The 22,291-nt window shown below is 36.7% G+C and overlaps 1 protein-coding gene across 7 annotated transcripts in view; it reads left to right on the top strand.

Moving 5' to 3' along the window:
* Window positions 1-22,291, top strand: part of LOC109456696 (protein adenylyltransferase SelO) — a 39,793-nt gene that overhangs the window by 7,013 nt on the left and 10,489 nt on the right. For 3 of the 7 annotated variants that reach the window (XM_074324960.1, XM_074324963.1, XM_074324961.1), the window contains 13 exons: window positions 3,840-3,904; window positions 3,992-4,048; window positions 4,141-4,239; window positions 4,407-4,474; window positions 6,795-6,882; window positions 9,048-9,117; window positions 9,867-9,939; window positions 11,336-11,419; window positions 12,101-12,230; window positions 18,005-18,049; window positions 18,158-18,239; window positions 18,339-18,431; window positions 21,926-21,946. In XM_074324960.1, coding sequence (XP_074181061.1) covers window positions 3,840-3,904; window positions 3,992-4,048; window positions 4,141-4,239; window positions 4,407-4,474; window positions 6,795-6,882; window positions 9,048-9,117; window positions 9,867-9,939; window positions 11,336-11,419; window positions 12,101-12,230; window positions 18,005-18,049; window positions 18,158-18,239; window positions 18,339-18,431; window positions 21,926-21,946 — 975 coding nt within the window. The remainder of the gene's footprint in view (window positions 1-3,839; window positions 3,905-3,991; window positions 4,049-4,140; window positions 4,240-4,406; window positions 4,475-6,794; window positions 6,883-9,047; window positions 9,118-9,866; window positions 9,940-11,335; window positions 11,420-12,100; window positions 12,231-18,004; window positions 18,050-18,157; window positions 18,240-18,338; window positions 18,432-21,925; window positions 21,947-22,291) is intronic. The other 4 variants (XM_019749115.2, XM_074324962.1, XM_074324958.1 and 1 more) reach the window with 3 other exon arrangements.

The following is a 22,291-nucleotide window of genomic DNA, read 5'->3' as shown; positions in this document are numbered from 1 at the left end:
AAACAATTTTTTCAGGTACAAGCATGTTGCTGATTTTATATTGCATATGAATAATATAGGCAAATTTTCTACTAATAAATTTTCCTTGTTCATATTCCAGAATTAAATAGATCAGTTCTAAGTATTCTACACCTAACAAACTTGAGCTCAGCTATAAGATGATGAATAAACTAATTACATGTCTTAAATTTATATTTTTAAAATGAATTTCACTCGTGTTTTATTGATTGAATTTTTTATACTTTATTTATTCTGACATTCAATATTATTTTTTGTTAATGTTAGGTGTGCAGCATAGTGGTTAGACATTTATGTAATTTAAGGAGTGATCCCCCTAACTAGTCTAGTACCCACCTGGCACTATGCATAGTTGTTACCATATTATTGACTATATTCTCTATGCTTTACATCCCCATGACTATTTTGTAACTACAAATTTGTACTTCTTAATCCCTTCACCTTTTTCATCCTGTCTCCCTAACTCCCCTCACATCTATCACCCTGATAAATACTACACATATGACACCATACATAGTTATTACAGTATTATTGACTATATTCCTTATGCTATACCCAATATCCCCATGACTGTTGTGTAACAACCAATTTGTAATACTTAATCCCTTTCCTCTTTTCATCCCCCAAAACCCCTCTCCCATCTGGCAATCACCAAAATGTTCTCTGTATCTATCAGTTTGTTTTTGTTTGTTTTATTCTTTAGATTCCACATATAAGTGAAATCAGACTGCATCTGTCTATCTCTTTCTGACATACTCCACTCAGCACAATATCCTCCAGGTCTATTGATGCCACTGCAGATGGCAAGAACTTATTCCCTTCCCCGGCCAAGCAGTATCCCATTGTATATATGTCCTATCCCCTCTTTCTCCATTCTTCTGTTGACAGATATCCAGGTTGCCTCCACCTCTTGGCCATTGTAAACAATGCTGCAATGAACATATAGATGTACATGTCCCCTTAAATAGTGTTTTGGGTTTCTTCAAATAAATACCCAGAAATGGGATTATTGGGTCCTTCATTGTCTCTTGTTATAGCCTTTGTTTTAAATTCTGTTTTGTCTGGTATAAGTATGGCTGCAGCGGCTTTTTGTTTGTTTGTTTCCATTTCTATGAAATATCTTTTCCCAATCCCTTTAGTTTCCATCTGTGTGTGTCTTTCAATATGAGGTGAGTTTCTTGTAGACAGCATGTGTAAGGGTCTTGTTTTCATTCACTCAGCCATGTTATCTTTTGATTGGAGCATTTAATTCATTTACATTTAAAGTAATTGTTGATAGATATGTAGTTATTGCCATTTCATTATTCATATTTTTTATCTTTTTTCATTTCATCTTAAAGAAGTCCCTCTAAGATTCTTTGTAATACTGGTTTGGTGGTGAAGAACTCTTTTAGATTTTTCTTGTCTAGGAAGCTCTTTATCTGTGCTTTGATTCTAAATGATACCTTTACTGGGTAGAGTAATCTTGGTTGTAGGTCCTTTCTTTTCATCACTTGGAATATTTCCTGCCAATCTCTTCTGGCCTGCAAAGTTTCTGTTGAGAAATCAGCTGATTATCTTATGGGAGCTCCCTTGTAGGTAACTAACTGATTTTCTCATTGCTTTTAGGATTTTCTCTTAGTTTTCAACCTTTATCATTTCAATTATGATGTGTCTTGGTGTGGGACTATTTGGGTTCATCTTGTTTGGGACTTTCTGTGCTTCTTGGGCTTGTATATCTATTTTCTTCATCAGATTAGGGACGTTTTCTGCCATTATGTCTTCAAGTAGGTTTTCAATTCCTTGCTCTCTCTCTTCTTCTGGTACCCCAAGATGCAAATGTTGGTACGTTGATGTTGTCCCAGAGGCCCCTTAAACTAGCCTCATTTTTTAAAATTCTTTTTTCTTTTTCTGTTGTGATTGGATATTTTCACTCCTTATCTTCTACATCGTTGATTTGATCCTCTGCTTCATCCAATCTACTGTTGATTCCCTCTAATGTATTTTTCATTTTAGTTATTGCAGTCTTTATTTCTGCTGGTTCTTTCTTATGCTTTCTATCTCCATTTTTATGTTTCCAATCTCTTTGTTGAAGTTCTCCCTGAGATCACTGAGGATGCTTATAAACAGTGTTTGAAACTTTGCATCTGGTAGGTTGCTTTTCTCCATTTTGTTTAGTTCTTTTTCTGGAGCTTTGTTCTGTTCTTTTATTTGGGACATGTTTCTTTGTCTCCCAATGTGGCCTGCTTCCCTGTGTTTGTTTCTATGCATTAGGCAGGGCTGCTATGCCTGCTGGTCTTAGTAGAGTGGCCTTATGCAGTAAGTGTGTTGTGGGGCTCAGTGGTGCAGTCTCCCTGGTCACCAGAGTTGGTGCTTCAGGTGTGTTCCTTGTGTAGGTTGTGCCCTCCTGTTGTAGTTAAGCCTGGGTTGCTTTTTGCACATTAATAGGAGGGATTGACCCTCAGGCTGATTGGGGGTGAGGACTGGCAGTGACTATAGTGGATGAACTGTGGTGCAAGGGCTGACCCTACAGAGCAGGGTTAGCTTTAGCCAGGCTCTGGGGCCTGCCCAGTCTGCCCTTTGGGTGTGTCATCCTTGGAAGTAGCCAGGTGATACTCCAGCTTGGCCCAAAGCTGGCCACCAGGTGTGCCAGCCCTGAAGCCTCCTGGGAGGGGATTCACTGCAGGCCAAGATTAGCCGCAGCCTGTGCCCTGCCTAGGACCACCTGGTATGAGCCATAAAGCAATTCACAGATCACCACTCATATTGGGCTTGATGGTGCCTTGAGAAGCCAATCTGTGAACCGAGGTGGCTGCCACTAGTGCCAGGCTTAGGGCTGCTCAGCCAGAGGTATGGGGCATGCTGAAGCCAGATACTGCTTGTTTGGGTTTTGTGAACCTTTGAGAAATTTTATGAAAGTCCACAGCATGAGCTAAGGAAGGTTGTATAGAAAAGCCACTGGAAGCAGCTTGGCTGGGCCCAAAAGTCAGGTAGGGTGGGGTCTCAGGGAATCACTAGGGTGGGGCAGGCAAAAGGTGATAGCCAGCTTGATGGAGACTCAGGTATGGCAGCTGCTTGAGTCTATAGGCAGGAAGGTGGAGGGCTCAACAAAGAAACATGGCTTTCACCAGGTCCTTCCTCTGGGAGGAATCTTCCCCTCCAACCCTGACCATGAATTCAGTTTCTCCCATAAGTGCTTGGCACCTTTTGAGCTGCTGCCCCAGTATTGACGCTCAGAGCGAGTGAGTCTGTCAGCAAGTAAGTCCATGAGCGGGCCCTTTAAGGGGATTGTCTGGGACCATAGCCACAATCTCCATTGGTTATCACTGTCAGAAGTTGTGGAGATGTCTCTCCCCAGCACTGGAACCCTGGGCTGGGGAGCCCGATGGGTGGCTGGGACCCGTCGCTCCTCTGGGGAGGACCTCCACAGCTGAGCTATCTCTCCTGATTTTTAATAGTCACAGGTGCACATGAGACCAGCCCATTTAATGTCTCTGCCCCTCCTACCAGTCTCGAGGTGGTTTCTTCTGTATGTCCATAGTTGTAGGGCTTTGGTTCAGCTAGATCTCAGGCAGTTCTCAATGATGGTTGTTCTGTAGTTTAGTTGTAATTGATGTGGTCCCGAGAGGAGGTGAACACAGCATTTACCTACTCCACCATCTTGACTGGAAATGTCTCTATTGATTGAATTTTATTTTCACCTTTATTAGAGTTGTTGATTGTTATAATGCTCAAAATGCAGTACCTCGTTCTCAATTTTGACAAAATAACATTGACTATAAAATTGCTATGAAGCTATCAAGGTTAATAAACATGATATATTCTCCTTTTTTCCATTTTAGTTTGGGATATGGGCAGATCAGCTTGGGGATGGCAGAGCCCATCTTATTGGAATTTACATGAACAGGTACCACATATTTTCTTATAGGATAGCTTTTCTGTTAAATATTAACATGAATCTTCTAATACTTAGTTTGTTTTTTTTTTTTTGAAGGCAGGGTGAAAAATGGGAGCTCCAATTAAAAGGCTCAGGAAAGACCCCATATTCCCGGTACAGTTTTTTTTTTTTTTTTTTTTAGCTTATCTAATTACAATTTGTCTTAATTACAATTGAAAATCTTTTTTTTATCTTATTTCCCATAGAAATGGTGATGGCAGAGCTGTACTTCGTTCCTCAGTGAGAGAATTTTTGTGTAGTGAGGCTATGCATTATCTTGGAATTCCAACTAGCAGAGCTGCAAGGTAACTCCTCTTTGAAGCTAACTTTCAGGAATGGATCATCTCCAGAAATGTGTCAGTAAATTGAGCAGATAAGTCTCTGTTATCATGATTTCTTATAGTTTAGTACTTCTTGATAACTTGCTAGCAGTTAAAGTGTAACTTTAATTTTTGATTCTCTTATGTTCCAGTCTGGTTGTAAGTGATGATGAAGTATGGAGAGATCAGTTCTACAATGGAAACATTGTGAAAGAACGAGGTAATGACATTTTAAAGACTACTTACAGAAAATTAGACTAAGTTCTTAAACAAATATTGGACATCTTTGAAGTTTTTCTTTAAAAAATGACCCATGGTTGTTCCAGATATTTCAGTGTTTTCATATTATAATAGAATATCCTTTTCCACATCCTTGTATCACTAATCCATCCATTTCAAAAGGCAAACATTGGAGAAGTGAATCAAAAATGTTTATGGACAGCAGCAAAATGCTACAAAGCCAGTACATGAAAGTTCATACACTTTCATCCCAGGAGAGCCCTTGGACCTTTTCTCAGAGCCTGGTTGCTCTTACTACATGTTTACTTCCAATAGGTTCAGTTAACTTTTTCCTCAGCTTTTAGTAGGTTAGAAATAAAAAGTTAGAAAGGGGATGAGACAGTGTGCTATAGAGTAGCACAAGGGAGAGAGTGAGAGAAAGTTGATGCTGAATCTCTGGGGAAGGAAAGGTCCTGAAAATCAATAATAAACATATTTAATTGCTTCAAAAGCAGAGTTATCAAGAACTACTGACAACCCCGTATGCTTTCTTGGGTCCTGTGGTCATCACTGTATCATGGGGCAGCATTGTTAGTGATGCTCACAGTGATTCACCAAGAGCACATTTTATGTTGCTTGTATTTAGTGCATAATATGTTTTGATAATACTTTAATAAAAAACAGTCTCCTCCAAAGTATTCATGCTTAAAGAAATTAACACTTCTTTATCTTTATGGTATCTCTCTCCTTTAATTTCATCTGGATAAAATGGATACAGTTGCACGGAGGCCTGAAACAACCATTTAGGTCTTTTCTGTGTATAGTGATTAGAAATGAGTTTCCAATCACAGATTATTTATATGAGGGGCACAGCACTACTTACTTTTGTGGCTGTGACATATATATATATATATATTTAATCTGAATTCTGAACCATAATCATAATGGTTTCAAATGGTCCCAAGTATTTCTCATTTTTAGGTCATTAATAAAGTTTCTACATCTAAGTCTTTACATATATACAGATATTTCGATTGTGCTTTTACCTTACTATTTGCCCAGCAGCCACTGTGGTATACTGAGAAAAATGCTGGAGAGTCAAAAAGAATATGTGAAACCTAGAACTGGTTCTGCAGGATTTGATTTGTGACTAAGTCACGATCTAACCTTCCTTCTCTATCGAAAATGAGGGGGTTAGATTAGATGATGCCTCCTGTGTCTTTCAGTGGCTATTCATTAAATAAACATTTAGAATAATTTATGTAGCTGTTATATTTTTTTTCTGAGTGACTACATTTTTATTGCTCAAAAAAAACCCATGAAAATAAATACCCAAATTAACATTGTGAAAAAGTCCTGACTGTATAGTAATTTGGTCAACTAGAAAATATTAATTGGACCTTTTCTGTGCCTACCATTGGACTAAACTCTGAGGGAGGGTCCAGGAGGAGTAAGTATAGATCGTAGTCCTGTCCTTGAGAAGCTCAGTCTTTGTAGAGAAAAGACTGAAACCCGTGGAACAAATGAACCATAAAAAATCTGAGGTCAGTAAAAGGGGGATCCATTTAGCTTTATGGAGGAACTGGGACTTAATCTTGAGCATAACATTAGGAAGGATTTCAGTACGCGGAGAAGAGGATGGGGGGCTATGGAGAGCAGGGGGTGATAACATAAAGGCTCACAGGCAGCAGGAGGTCCTTGAAGGACAGCACCCACGGGTGGGAGCCGTGGTGCCTGGGATAGCCTTCATCTTGACATCTAAACACTTGTAAGCACAGCATTGCTTATAGGAAAGAAACTTGCATTCCATTTGTTAAGTGTATTACTGATATGTATCTGTAATCAGTACAGAAGGTGGCTATAAGTCTACAAACCCAAACACAGAATGCATAGATTCATGTTATTTTTTCAATATATTCATAAGTTAGACCATATCCAGACATTTATTTATTGAAGTTAATTTTCAGGTAGTTACACAAATGGAAGGCACTTGTAGGAATTATGCCATTGAAATAATTCCCTATTTCAGGATGAGGTACAGAGAAAAGGTGAGGGAGTCTGATGTTTGGAGTCTCACAGTTTGAACAGCTTTAAGCTAGGTTGGAGCCTCAGTGTTTCTAAAAGAGTTGTGATTCCTAACATTCTAATTGAATCAGGCTTAAAGGAATAGAGAAAAATAGGGTGTAAATTAGTCAATTTTTCAAATAAATTCAGTCACTGTATTCTGTTTTATTTAAATAATTTTATTTTAAGAAAAGCATATTATGCTATGATTGCATAGTTTGAAATAATTTATGCTAAATTAAATGTTTCTTTTTCAGGTGCGGTAGTGCTGCGGGTTGCAAAATCATGGTTTAGAATTGGATCGTTAGAAATTTTGGCTCATTATGGTGAACTGGATTTACTAAGGTTAGAAAATGACATTTAAAAAATGGTAGAAAGCAATTGAAAAAAATGCTTATTGGGAAGTTGCTGGGAAGTTAAAATATTTTTGGTTTTCTTATAAGTAAAACCGAAAAATTCAATTAATAAGTATTTTTAATACTTGCTATGTCCCTAACTTCGTTTGGGTTTTCTAGGAGGCTAAAAAAAGAAGTATAAGATGCAGTAGATCCTTTTCTCAAGGAATATTTTGTCTAGTGTGCGACCCCGTTGCAGCTGATGGCCTCTGTGCCACCCAGAGATCTGGGCTGAAGTGACTCAAACTCCCCAGTTTCGCAGACTCAAGAGGTCCAGAGCTCTCCTTCCAATTTCTGGGATTTCCCAATCTCATGTCTCTTTTCTCCTGGACTCCAGTTTTGACGTGTGTGATACCTGTTCATGTCTGGGTCAACCCCTTAAACAGGATGGAAAAAAACAACAGACTAAATTTGCATGAAGTATTTAGGAACAGAGTGCATCTTACTGAAGATTTCTTCAGGGAAGAGAGAGGAAAAGCTTCCAAAGAGCTAAAGCAGTACATGCTCCCCCTTGTGTCATGCAGTACGGTTACCACCTTCCTCTGATATCTCGGTGCCTGATACGGTGCTCACAAAATTCAGTCTTCCGCAAGCAGACTAGCAAGACTTTTCTTCGAACAAAAATATTTCCTTTTTAAAGAGGAATTCTGTTACCATTTGTTATGATAATAGAGTTTGAAAAAGTCGTTAGAAATATACAGATAAGAAAAAAATTCTCTTAGACAAGCTAGAATCATTTGGAATATGGATCCTATATTGCAGTTAACCAGCTTAGTAAAATCCAGGTACTTGGTCCATGAAGAATACAGAGAAAAACGAAATGAGGAAAATGAATGCGCAGAGCAGAGAAGTCAGTACACTTGATATGACTCTTCTCTGTGTCTCTTACTTTAGCAGTGTTTACTGAACTCAGGGTCATCCCAGCTTGTTGAGAGACTTATCTGCCTTCACTGGGCATTATTTCTAACTTCCCACTGGTTTTTTTGGTTACTTCTATTTGGATTCACCATGTCACTGAAATTGTTTCGTCTGGTTGTCATACTTCAGTTGTATTTCACTTCTCTCTCTGACATTTGATGTACATTGGTGACCATTTCATCCTTAAAATACCTCCACTGGCTAATATGACCATATATATACATATACATATGTATATGTATATATATGTATATATGTATGTATGTATGTGTGTATATACACATGTATGTATATATACATGCGTATATGTGTATATATGTGTATATATGTATATGTGTGTGTATATACACATATATATACACACACACACATATATATATACCTTTTCGTTTCTAAATGCATGAAATCATTCTTGACACATAGGTACTTATTCAAGTTATTAAATGATTAAATTATTGAAAAATACATATACAAGCTCTAATCCATTCCTATTTTGACTGAGTTTTAGTAATAACCAAATCATATCTACAACCACAATTTTTTTCTAGATTCTCTCTTATCCAATGCAATAAACACTAGTACTTAGTCGACTCACTAGAATAGTTAAAATTGGGAATAAAAAATATGATACATACGCAATTTAAATATTTTAACTTCAACACTGGCCAGTTTTTTCTTACCTCATTTGAAATAAATGTGACTTCTATGCAGTCATTTCCTGCTCTATTATCTTTATACTTTTCATATATGTCTATTATTATGTGTATTATATTATAATGTCTATTATTATGTGTATTATACTATGATATCATTATTTCTTTATATGTTCTTCTTCCCTGATAGACTATGTGTTCTGTGAGAGCTGAGTCTGGGTCTTGTCATTCTTCTTTCTAGAACTTGCACAAGGCTTGGCATACAGTAGGTACAGTAGGTACTCCATGAATGTTTATTGAGCTAATCTGAATTTGTAATATAATAAGATGGAATCTAATATGATCTCAGAAGCACATTTCCAAGTTTGATTGGTATTGAGGAACTATTTTTCTATGGCTTTTTTGGAAGTAAAATCTTATTTTGATTAAAAAAATGTTAAGCATGAATCTAATGAACTCATAAATGGCAAGGGTAGATTTAGATGATTGGATATTCCATTCTGTATTCTGACGAACACTGATGCTCTCTCCTTTTCCTCTGCAGGTCGTTATTAGACTTCATCATACAGGAACATTTCCCCTCAGTAAATGTCCAAGAACCTAATAGATACGTGGTAAGTTTTTAAAAGGAAAGGGTAATAGTCTTGTTTTTTCTCGTTGGCCTGCTAACATTAGTGGTTACAACTTAGAACTTAAAAAATTGCAATTAGGAAAGGAAATGTGGAGCTCTGTGAACACTGTGTTAGAGGAAGATAAGATGAACCACTTCATAAACAAGACATAGATAAGAAAGTTGTTTCCTTTGGAAGATATCTTGAAGAAAAGAACAGGTGCTACTACATCCTGACTGTAACATTGTTTTTGGAGCAGCATTTGTAACTTGGTCACGTATAATCTTTTCTTACACATTAGTGAGATAGCTATTTCTAGAGTTGTAGTTCTAAAATAAACATACTACATAATAGGAAAATGTGATTTTTTTTCTTGTGGAAATTTTTCGCTTTTCATAACTTTTTCATTCTTTTAACAGTTACAGAGAAGGGAATTCCGTTATTTTTCTTGGTGACTCATTTCAAAGTTTAGTAACTCACTTTGCTTACATTTAACTCCCTTGTGTTGAAGTCTCATGCTTTTCTTTTTCTTACCAGACATGGAGAAAGCCTGGTTATAATACTGTGTCTGAGCCTCTTATATACTCTTTCTGGATGAATAATTCTATGCTCTTCCATACATAATTTCCATTCCTTTAGTCATCTTTTGGCCCACCTTTAAATTCTTTTCATATTGTCCTTAACAATTATCAGAAGATCCTAAAAGAGTTTACATTACTGAAAATCTGAACGTTTTCTAAATTTTATTTTAGGATTTTTTTTCCATTGTGGTATCTGAGACAGCACAACTTATTGCCTTGTGGATGTCTGTTGGTTTTGCTCATGGTAAGTTATCATATTGATATTTCATTCTTCTGATGAGAAAGTAGAATTAATTTGTTAAAGCAGAAGACTTCCTTTTTGTATATTTCAAAATATACCTGCCAATGAGCTTCTTAACACTTACGATATATGAATTTGTTTTTAGCAACAGGGAACCAATTCAATTTCCTCATGTTTAAAATGGTTTGAATAGAATAGTATACACAAAATAGAATAAGGATAACCTTGTGAGTATATATTATATTTAGATCTCTTTAAAGCTATTTTTAAAATCCTAATTATAAAGCAGTACATGCTTAGGATAAAGAATTTAAAATATACAGAGTGATTCTGAGTTCTATCTCTAGGATAATCATTATTAACCATTTCATATCACATCTTCTAGACTTTTTAAAATGCTATTCATACACCTACTATAAAAACAGCAGGGCTGGCTTATGTGCATTTGAAGCTATTTGTTGTACGGGGGTTGCTTTGGAAGGAATAGCTGCCTGAACGAAGGACAACTGAACAGCAAGTCATATATGGACTATCTCTAGATAAATACAAAGGGGAATCCCACAGTACAAAACTTCTTGAAATGTTCTTTGATCATCACATGCATACTCTCTGTATCTCACTTGGGGTGGGATGGGGAGCAAGGAAGGTGTTTCAGAGTTTTTGCTATTACGAACTGGGCTGCAGTAACCGCCATGCACCTATAGCTTTGTATTCGGGAAGGTGAGACTTTGAGTATGAACTCCTAAAAGTGGACTGACTGGGTTAGAGAGTCTGTACACTTAACATTTTGATAAACATGGGGATCTCACTCTGAAAAGGGCTGGGACTCTATACGGGACACTATGCCACCATGCCCAAATATCCTGTTTTAGGCTATTGTTTCCATGGCTTCCTCCTGTCTCACTCTCTGTCCCCATCTGTGAGCTCCCTCGCCTAGGAGGTCACTCTCCCCCACAAATTGCTAGTGGTCTGCATCTCATGACTGTTATGGGGGTACATACCCATATTTTCACCGTTTTCCCTTCTCACAACCTTTGAAAATTAATCTTATTCTTTCACTAGTCTCAATCCCATTCCAAATAATGTATATATTTTTAACAAATGCTAGAAATTGAGGAAAAATAAGAGGAAGTTTCGTTTCTTGGGGCTTTTTTTCCTGTAGCGTTTGAAATCTTTCGAGGAGGTAGTATAAAACAAAAGGCTAAATTTAATTTTAAAATACAGTTTTAATATATGTTAAGCCATTTGACTTCACCAGTTAAACTTTCAATTGATAATCTAAATTTCTTTCATTTCTAAAGCAAATGCATTTCCATGACTTTTCTTATTCTGGATAATTTTATACAGTTAAAAAATGCTTTATTATTATCATGTTTTTGGAATTTTTTTGTTGTTTTAGGTGTTTGTAATACTGATAACTTCAGTTTGTTATCCATTACAATTGACTATGGTCCATTTGGTTTTATGGAGGCTTATAATCCAGGTATATATGATTTATATATATGTGTATATATTCACTAAAAAATCATCACAGGTTTATTTTAGATATAGCTAATACAGTGATGGAATTGTGGAAATAATTGGGTTGATGCATAATATAGTCATTTTATGTGGTACTCAATCTTCCAGGTGCCATGGGGATACAAAAATGAGTCCTTTGTGGCCTCTGCCCTCAAGGAATTACATGTTAGAGAAGATGAAATGAAAGATAGTAGGAAATATATTGTCAGACAGACATGGGTTTGAGTTTTGGCATCCAATCCATAATGGCTCTGTGCCCTTGGACAAGTTACTTAACCTCTCACCTTACTAACCTATAAAATCGAGGTGACATTAATGCAATATTTACCACTGGAGGGATCAGGGCAGGCTTTGTAGATGACATGCTACTTGACTTGGAGTTTGAAGTACATGTATGATGACCTGGAAATTCTTGTAGATTAAAAATGTATTCTTCTATTACGCAAATATTCATATTTTAAAAGACTTTCATGTATATGGGTATTAAGTATTTATATTACTTTTGAGTTAAATGTTTAATGTCAGCAAGATTTTTGTCTAATAAATATAAATTTATTAAGTTTAAATACAAACTTAAAAAATAAAGAAGCTATTTATTATAATTATCCTCACTGTATAATGATAGTATTTTTGTTTGAAACAGATTTTGTACCAAACACATCTGATGATGAAAGAAGATATAAAATAGGAAATCAGGCTAATATTGGGATGTTTAATTTAAATAAATTATTACAAGCTCTAAACCCATTACTCGACCGAGGGCAAAAGCATCTGTGAGTAAATCTTAAATTTACTAATTAAATCTGTGTGAAAATATATTTGTATAATGATCATTTTTTGAAAAGCAAGAAAATGACATTTTGAAAACCATCTTATTGTTTAGTCTTTAATAATCATGGTATTTCAAACTATGTATTTTTCTCTAGTACAGTTTAGGCTTTTTTCCATAACTGTCAGGATAAAGTGTTTTCTTATTTATTGCTTTTTGGGTGTAAGGAAATTTTAGTTTATTTCTTCTTTGATGCAAGAGTTATTTATCACTGTTTCTTTTTTTAAAGTTTAAATTTTTTTTTTCAATTACAGTTGACATTCAATATTGTATTAGTTTCAGGTGTACAACATAGTAGTTAGGTATTCATATAACTTATGAAGTGATCCCCCCAGTAAGTCTTGCACCCACCTGACACTGTGTATAGTCATTACAATATTATTGACTATATTCCCTAAGCTGTACTTTACATCCCATGGCTATTTCATAAATGCCAATTTGTACTTAATCCCTTCACCTTTTTCACCCAACCCCTCAACCCCCATCCTATCTGGCAACCATCAGCTTGTTTTCTGTATCTATGAGTCTGTTTCTGTTTTATTTGTTTGTTTATTTTGTTTTTTAGTTTTCACATGTAAGTGAAATCATATGGTATTTGTCTTTCTCTGTCTGGCTTCTTTCACTTAGCATAATAACCTCTAGGTCTATCCATGTTGTCACAAATGTTAAGATTTCGTTTTTTTAATGGCTGAGTAATATTCCATTGTATAAATGTACCACTTCTTTATCCTCTTCTTTTGATTGGAGCATTTAACCTTTTGCTTTTAAAGTGATTATTGATAGGTATGTAGTTATTGCCATTTTATTATTTTCTGATTGTTTTTATAGTTCTCTGTTTCTTATTCTTTTGCTCTCTTCTCTTGTATGTTGATGACTTTGTGTAGTGTTGTGCTTGGATTCCTTTTTCTTTATTTCTTCTATATCTTTTAGAGATTTTTGGTTTGTGGTTACCATGTGCTTCCTATATACCAAGCTATGTTTATAGCAGTGTGTTTTAAGTTGATGGTTGCTTAAGTTTGAACACCTTCTAAAATCACTACCAGTTTTACTCACCCCCTCCACATTTATGTTTTTCTTATTGTGTTTTTACTTCATGTGTGTGTTTGTGTTTATCTCTTAATTTACTGTTTTAATTACATATGATCTTCCTACTTTTGCTTTTTAACCTTTGTGCTAGCTTTAATGCTGGTTGATCTACTGCTTTTATTATGTGTTTGCTTTTGTCAGTGAGAATTTTTTTCTTTGCAATATTTTCTTATTCATATTTTAAGTTTTTTTCTTCTTCTTCCAGAAGTCCCTTTATCCTTTCTTTTAATACTGGTTTGGTGGTGATGAATTCATTTAGCTTTTGCTTGTCTGGGGAGCTCCTTATCTCTGGGGAGCTCTTTGATTTTAAATGATAGCCTTGCTTGGTAGAGTAATCTTGGTTGTAGTTCCTTACTTTTCATCACTTTGAATATTTCATGCTATTCCCTCTGGCCTGCAAGGTTTCCATTGAAAAATCAGCTGAGAGTCTTATGGGAGCTCCCTTGTAGGTAATTAACTGCTTTTCTCTTGCTGCTTTTAAGATTCTCTCTGTCTTTAACCTTTGTCATTTTAATTATGATGTGTCTTGGGGTGGGCCTCTTTGGATTTATCTTGTTTGGAACTCTCTATACTTCCAGGACTTGTATGTCTGTTTCCTTCGCCAGGTTAGGGAAGTTTTCTGTTGTTATTTCTTCAAACAGGTTTTCAACCTCTTGCTCTCTTTTCCTTCTGATACTCACTCCTATGATGCAAATGTTGTTACACTTGATGTTGTCCCAGAGGTTCCTTAGACTATGCTCAGTTTTAATTCTTTTTTTCTTTTACTGTTCTGATTAGTTGTTTTATGCTACCTTGTCTTCCAAATCCCTGATTCAATCCTTTCATCTCATCTACTGTTGATTCCATCTTATGCATTCTTCATTTCAGTTATTGTATTCTTCATTTCTGACTGGTTCGTTTTTATGTTTTCTATCTCCTTTTTTATGTTTTCTATCTCTTGTAGAAGGTCTCATTGAATTGATCTAGTCTTCCCCTAAATTCATTGAGCATCCTTATAACCAGTGTTTTGAACTCTGTATCTGGTAGATTTCTTGCCTCCATTTTGTTTAGTCTTTTTCTGGAGATTTTCCCTGTTCTTTCATTTGGGACATGTTTCTTTGTCTCCTCATTTCGGGTGTCTCCCTGTGTTTGTTTCTGTATATTAGGTAGACCTGCTATGTATCCTAATCTTGGCAGAGTTGTGTTATACAGTAGGTATCCTGTGGGACCCAGTGGCACAGCATCCTTGGTCACCAGAGCTGAATGCTTCAGGGTTGTCCTTTGTGTGGGTAGTGTGTGTTCTTCTGTTGTAGTCTAGCCTTGATTACTGTTGGCATGTCAGTAAGGCTGACGGGCTGTGAGGATTGGCAGTGACTACAGTAGACAAGCTGTGTGTGCAGGCTGACCTCATTGAGAGGGGTTTGCTTTAGTGGGCCTCTGGTGCCTGCCAAATCCATCCTTCCGGTGTGTCATTTGTGGAGTTAATTGGGTGGCACTCTGTTGTGGTCTCAAGCCGGTCACCAAGCGTGTTGGTTTTGGGGCTTCTTGGGAAGGGCTCTGGTGCAGGCGAAGGTCAGTCAGACCAGGGACACTTGGTAGGAGCTACAGAGTGGTCTGCAGTTGGTAGCTGCCTGTACTGGGCTTGGAGACACCTGGGAGCGGTTATGCCAAGGCCAGCTGCCACTAGTACTGGGCTTGAGGCTGCTTGTACTGTCAAGCAGTACAGGGCATGTTGAGGCCAGCTGCTGCTTGTTTGAGGTTTGTGGACCTTTGAGAGATTTTAGGAGAGTCTACAGGGTGGTCCCCAGCCAGGCCAGCTGAATGTGTGGATTAGCCTCTGAAAGAGGTTTGGACCTGGCTCATGAATTGGGTGGGGGGATCTCAGAGAATCACCAGGGTGGGGTGAGAGCTGTTATCCAGGTGAGTGGAGACTCAGACTTGGGGCTTGCTTGTGCCTGCTGGCTGTGTGGGGGAAGGCTAAACAAAGGAACAATGGCACCTACCATTTAGTCTTGGAGAGCACTGCCCCTTCAGCCCTCGCCCTGAAGCTAGACAATTCAGTTCCTCCCTGTATGTCCCTGGTGCTCTTCAACCACTGTCCCTTTACTGGAGCCAAGGGAAAGAGTTTGTGAGCGAGTGAGTCTGTGCTTGGGCCGTTTAAGAGTACACCTGGGTCTACAGCAGCCCTCTATCTCACCTGGATGGAATCCGCACTGATTTTCACAGCCACATGTGTGGGGACTCCTCTTCCTATCATATCACTGGTGCTGTGGGTTGGGGAGCCCGGTGTGGAGCTGAGACCCCTCTTCAGGGGGGAACCTCCATAGCCAAGATACCCCTCCATGCCACACGTGAGTCTGGAACCAGCCCTCTTGTCTCCTTCCCTCCTACCAGTGTTGAAGTGGTTTCCTCTTTATATCCTTAGTTATAGGAGTTCTGTTCAGCTAGACTTCAGGTGGTTCTCAAGGCTGTTCTATAATTTAGTTGTAATTTTGATGTGGTCGTGGGAGGAGATGAGCACATTGTTTACCTACTCCACCATCTTGACCAGAAGTCTCTCACTGTTTTTTTAATTTCTAAGTAGTTGGATTTACTTTGCCCATGTTTTTATGACCAAAGAATGTATTTGGTAAAATCTGCTATTCAAAAATGTATTAATGTTTCTTTATGGTATAACCCTGCTGTACCTCATGAGTGAGGGCCTGAGGACTTGCTCTGACCCTCTAGGTTCTGCCTGCTTTCTCCAGGCCCTACAAGCTACTGGGCCCAAGAGTATGTTATTTGTTGATCACTGAACATTGAACTTTTTTTTTTTTTTTAAAGATTTTATTGGGGAAGGGGAACAGGACTTTATTGGGGAACAGTGTGTACTTCCAGGACTTTTTCCAAGTCAAGTTGTCATTGTTGTCCTTTCAATCTTAGTTGTGGAGGGTGCAGCTCAGCTCCAGGTCCAGTTGCTATTGTTAGTTCAGGGGGCGCAGCCCACTATCCCTTGCGGGAGTTGAACTGGCAACCTTGTGGTTGAGAGGACATGCTCCAACCAACTGAGCCATCCGGGAGCTCAGCGGCAGCTCAGTTCAAGATGCCCTGTTCAATCTTAGTTGCAGGGGGTGCTGCCCACCATCCCTTGCGGGAGTTAAGGAATCGAACCGGCAACCTGGTGGTTGAGAGCCCACTGGCCCATGTGGGAATCGAACAAGGAGCCTTTGGCATTAGGAGCAAGGAGCTCCAACCGCCTGAGCTACCGGGCTGGCCCTGGAAATTGAGCTTTTTGAGTGCAGGGATCACATTTTGTTCATTTCTGTGTCTCCAATGTATTTGCTAAGAGATAAAACATATTTCTCTTCATACTCTCTGTACCACCATCCCCCAATCTAAAATTTACTGTTTTCAGTACAAGATCCCAAATGTAAATCAAGTCATATAGTGATGCTATTAACCCAGGTTGCAAAAAAATTACTACAACAAAGATAAAAGTTTTATATTCCACGTGTGCTTTCCTTAATTAATTTAACTTAAAGCTATATTGGTAATGCTGTCACACAGTTCAAAATCACAGTGATATAAAATGATATTTATTAAGCAGTCTTCAACCTACCCTTGTCTTTATTAATTTTATATCCATTTTTCTCTGCAGAGTTCATTCATTCATTCAACAAATATTTATTAAGGTGCTCACTATATGCCATCTACTGTTCTAAGTGCTAATGGGACAGCAGTGAATAAAACAGCACAATAATTGTGCCCTCAGTGTTCTTACTTTTGGTGTGACAGTCAATAAACAGATACATAAGTTATATCGTATTTTAGAAGGAGATAAGTATTATGGAGAAAAATAAAGCAATGGATAGGGAGTATAAGGAGGGGTTTGCAGTTTTAAAAGGATGGTCAGTGAAGAACTTGAGCAAAGGCTTGAAGGAGTCACAGGAGAAAACCATGCAGATATCTGGCAGGGGTAGGGGGAAGGGGAGACAAAGGAATAGCTTGTGCAAAGGTCCGGAGGTGGGAGTGTACATGGGATGTTTAGGGAACAGCAAAGCCAGTGTGGCTGCTGCAGAATGAGCCAAGGGGAAGAATTGTAGGGGATGAGGTCAGGAAGGTAAAGGGAGTGGAGCTTCAGACTGTGTTAAATTTTGTATTATTTAAAATACATTTAAGAAGTTAAGAAATAGAAACTTAATTCGTTTAAAGATGAATTTAAGGTTAAAAACTTTAATGTTTATATTTTTATGAAATATTTCTCTTATTTTCATATTTCCAGGCAAGTAAAATATTATTGTATTAGCTGAGATATTTGTAATGCATTATTTTGGGTCTAAGATGATTTTAAAAAATATATCAAAAACCCATTTATATAACTCTTTGGTATTATAGAGACACATGAACATTTATCCTATAAGCTAATTATATATAGTAATGTTCCAGGAGTGACATGATTTGATCTGTACTATATCCAAATCTTTGAGACAGTAAATTTATATTGATGATTTTCTCTAAGATCTGATATATAATTAACCACTAAACCAGAATCAGTAGCATATAATCTAATGTTATTTAATATATGAGAAGATTCACTTTGTTCTTGTAAAATGTAATTCATGAATGTTAATTTTAAATCAATGCTTAACTGCTCTTCCTTTTTTATTTCCATAGTGCTGCTCAGATTCTTGAGGGGTATCCTGTTCTTTATTACACAAGGTTTGTCCATTTTGAATATAGATAGTAAAGCATCCTGGTTGGTTTGAGGACAATTCTTAGAATAGTAAGAATTTGAATAACAAATTGAATTGACATTTCACCTTTTAGATTTACAGAATTGTTCAAAGCTAAGTTGGGATTACTTGGAGAAAGGAAGGGTGATGGTGATTTAATTGCATTTCTCTTACATGTGAGTTTATCATTTTATCTTTTTTTTAATTAATATTTGAATTACTATTCAGCATATTCTTGAAGAATTGAGGTTGATAAATATATTTAATTTCATTAGCTCATGGAAAAGACAGAAGCTGATTTTACAATGACCTTTCGGCAGCTCAGTGAGATTACTCAAAGCCAGTTACAGGAACTCAACATTCCTCAGGTATTAATATGTGACATTTGGCTTTTTCTTAATTTAGTTTTCTTTAACAGGTTTATTGAGGTATAATTTTCATTCCATAAAATTCCTCTTACCTTACATATACAGTTCAGTGGTTTCTTAAATAATTTACAGATTTGTGCAGTAATTTATCATCATAGTTCAATTTGGGAACAAGTCCATCACACTTTAGATCATTTGGGCCCTTTTGCAATCAATCCCTGTGTCCACTCCCAGCCCCAAACAACTAATTTACTTTCTGTCTCTCAAGATTTTCACTTTCTAGACGTTTCCTATAAATGAAATCATATGATATGTGGTCTCTTGCGTCTGATTTTTACACTTAGCATGTCTTTGAGATTCATCCGTGTTGTATCCTGTATCATTAGTTCTTTACTCTTTATTTCTAAGTAGTACTCTATTTTATGACACCATATTTTGCTGATCCATTTTCCAGCTGATGGACGTTTGGGTCATTTCCACTTTTCGGCTATTGTGAATAAATACTTCTATGAACATTCACGTATCAGTTTTTGTATGAACATAAGTTTTCATTTCTCTTGGATAGATAGTCGAGTGGAATCACTAGATTGTTTAATAAATTTATATTTAATTTTTTTAAGAAACTGCCAAACTATTTTCAAAGTGGCTGCACTTAATTCACTTTTAAGATTTTGTGTTGTCTTTTCATTTCAGTATAATACATTGAGTACACTATTTATGGAAGAATACGAGTATTACCAGAAGATTCCTACTTCTTATAGATTTTTAGAAACATAGATCTATTTATAAGGTCTTAGTATTTTATATTGCAATCATTGTTTTTATCGTTTTTGAAATTAAAACCTAGCCTTATTTTTTAAATTTTAATTTCTTCATTATATTTCAAGACGTTCTCTGTATAGTTAATGTTATCTTTTCATAAATTTTAAAAAAATTCAGCCTCCTTTATGCATTTTTCAAGTACTTTTTGAGAACCCACTATTATTGATACCTTCTCCTGGGACAGGCATGAGAGTAAATGCTTTACAAAAATAATGAAAAATTAATAGTAATAATATAAGAACAATAATAGCTAACATTTATTGAGTGCTTATTGTGTTCCAGGCATATTCTAAGCATTTTACATGAGTAATCTCTGCCAAACCATGTGAGGCAGGTACAGTTGTGATCTGTGTTTTACTGATAAAGAAACCAAGGCATAGAGAGGTCATGTAACTAGCACCAGGTCACACAACTAGTAAATGTCTGGCGGGATTCAAACACTGGCCGCTTTCTCCAGAGGCCATGCTCTTCACCTCTGGGCTTTGCTGCACCTTCCGTGTGTAAGCCCTCCTTAGCTGTCGCTCAGTATAGTAATAGTAGTAAAATTGGTTGTGCTTTTAACTTATTTTCTGTCAACAGGAACACAGCAGGATCTGATTCTCACATCACAGGCCTGATGAGGCTCCTTCTAGAGGCATTTTCATGCTAATTGGACATTTAGTCTGTGGTTCTGGTCATAGAATTTCAGTTAGAGAATGCTCTGAGCAGTGAGTAAGCCCTGTCTGAACCTCTAATTCCCAGGCACAGGCAGCTCCTTCCCCCACCACAGAACACTTTGCCTTGGGTAAAAAATGGACGTGGGGTCCAGGGCAAAACCGTAGGATGGACCACTTCTTCCCTCAGTCTTTCGATGCAGTCAGTCGCCAAATGAAGGGTAGCCTGGGTTAACTCATAAGGCTTAGAATTACAGTCCTGTGGAATTTGAGTCTAGATGTCATCATCCAGTAGCTGAGTAAACTTGAGCATGTGATTTAACTTCTCTGAGACTTAGTTCTCTCATCAGTAACACAGGCAATCCCACGCTAGACCCAACTTTTTAAATGTTTAAATACAGTCACATGGTTAAAAACCCTTGTGCCCGTCCAGTGCATTCCCCTCTTCCACTCCTGGAGGAGGCTATTTTTATTAATTTCTTATGGGTCCTTCCAGCATTTCTTGATGCAGATACAAGCATATATATATATATATATATATATATATATATATATATATATGTATATATATATATATATATATATATATATATATATATATATATATGTATATATACATATATATGTATGTATATATATGTATATATATGTGTATTTATATATCCCACACACATTGTAAACAAAAATTCCCAAAGAGCTGTGGTAAAGGAGAGACTTTATTCAGGTGAAAAGTTTGCAAACTGGGGAATTGCAGCTTCTGGTGGAAATGGAAAGTGTACTCCACTGAGACAAAGGGGAGGCTGCCTTTTATATAGAAAGTTTCCGCCCAGGTTCCCAGTTGGTCCAATTTTATGTAAATGAGGTTTCTGAATTCCTACAGCTTTGATTGATCCAAATCATGCATTGTGATTGGTTGTTGTAGAGCAGTTCTGATTGGTCTGTATAGATGTAAATGAAGATATAATTGTGCAGTTCTTGGATGGAGCAGGTCTCAGTCTGTTGGTAGAAAGACAAAACCAGGGCTTCCCTCCAGTGGTTGCCTCAGATGGTGGTGTAAGCAAGCAGAGCACAGTGCGGGAAGCCAAGAGTTCATTCTGAGGTTTTTCCCGGTATACAGAGTACTTGAGGAACACTTGTCAGCAAGTGGCTGCTAGGCTGTTATTATTTATAAAATATGGGTCCTCAGTTGACCATGGGGAGTTGACCATTGGGGTTCACATCAGATGAATCTTTCTTTTTGGGGTCCACAACATAGAAGATTGCGTAGTTTATGTAATGTTTGCACCTTGTATCATAGTATGTCCCGAAGATAATTTTATATTAATACATAGAAATAATCCTTATTAATTTTACAGTTGCAAAACATCCCATTTGTAAGTGTGCCATATTTATTTAATCAGTTCCCTACAATGGACTTGTGTTGTTTCCAAACTTTTGCTGTTAAAGTGTACATAGTTTCTTTCATTTGGTGTTAAAGTGTACATAATTTCATTTGGTGCAGATGTATTTGTAGGGAATTTTTTAGAATGGATTTCTCTGTTAAAATATATATGCATTTGTAGTTTTGCTACATGTTGCCAAACTGCCGTAGACTTCAACATTTTGTATTTTTATCAGCAAGATAAATCTTTTTAAGAGGGACAAATGTTTATTAAATACAAAGGTAAAAATAAATGCTTGAGATGTAGTCTTTTTAAAGGTTTAGTATCCTAACATTCTTGATCCAGTTGTGAATGTAGTCTCACGCTTAGAGAGAGAATCACAAAATCTTCCATTGATAAAGGACCTTAAAGATCAATTCATTTTATAATATGGAGACTAAGGCCAAGAGAGGTTAAATGATTGCTGAATTCACACAGTAGTTCTTTACAAAATCAGAGCTAGAACCAAAATTTCCTGCTGTCCAGTGCCCTTTTCATTATGCTGGGCCTGCCAATTTTTCCTTTGTTAATTCTTACTTCTTTGATATTTTAAGCTCATGTTTTACTAAAAAATAGTCCTTGTCTCCACATAGTGAAGCTGAAGCAAGAAAAGGTAAAGGTAGGTATGGATATTAGTATTCATAATAAGAAAATAATTAGTATTAATTGTAAGAAAAATTATTGTTCTCACAGGCATGGATAGACTTAAGTTACATTTTTAGGAGTGATTTGAATTAAAAAAATGTCTACCTATTCAGTAGGAAATGCAGAAGAATGTTAACCAATAAGCATCTTTGATATAATTTGAAAATTTAGAAGTGATTTCATCTATCAGAACTAATTATCATTTAATTAGTGATAATCATTAATTATCATTTAATGTATGGAAAACTGAGACAAAGTAATGTTAAAGTGACTTGTTGAAGCTCTTGACAGGTATCTTAAATTACTAAGAGCTGGGAAA

This window comes from Rhinolophus sinicus, linkage group LG02 (genome assembly GCF_036562045.2).
Source record: "Rhinolophus sinicus isolate RSC01 linkage group LG02, ASM3656204v1, whole genome shotgun sequence".
Taxonomy (NCBI): Eukaryota; Metazoa; Chordata; class Mammalia; order Chiroptera; family Rhinolophidae; genus Rhinolophus; species Rhinolophus sinicus.
Note: the sequence above shows the minus strand (reverse complement) of the source record. Positions and strands in the feature narration are given on the sequence as shown.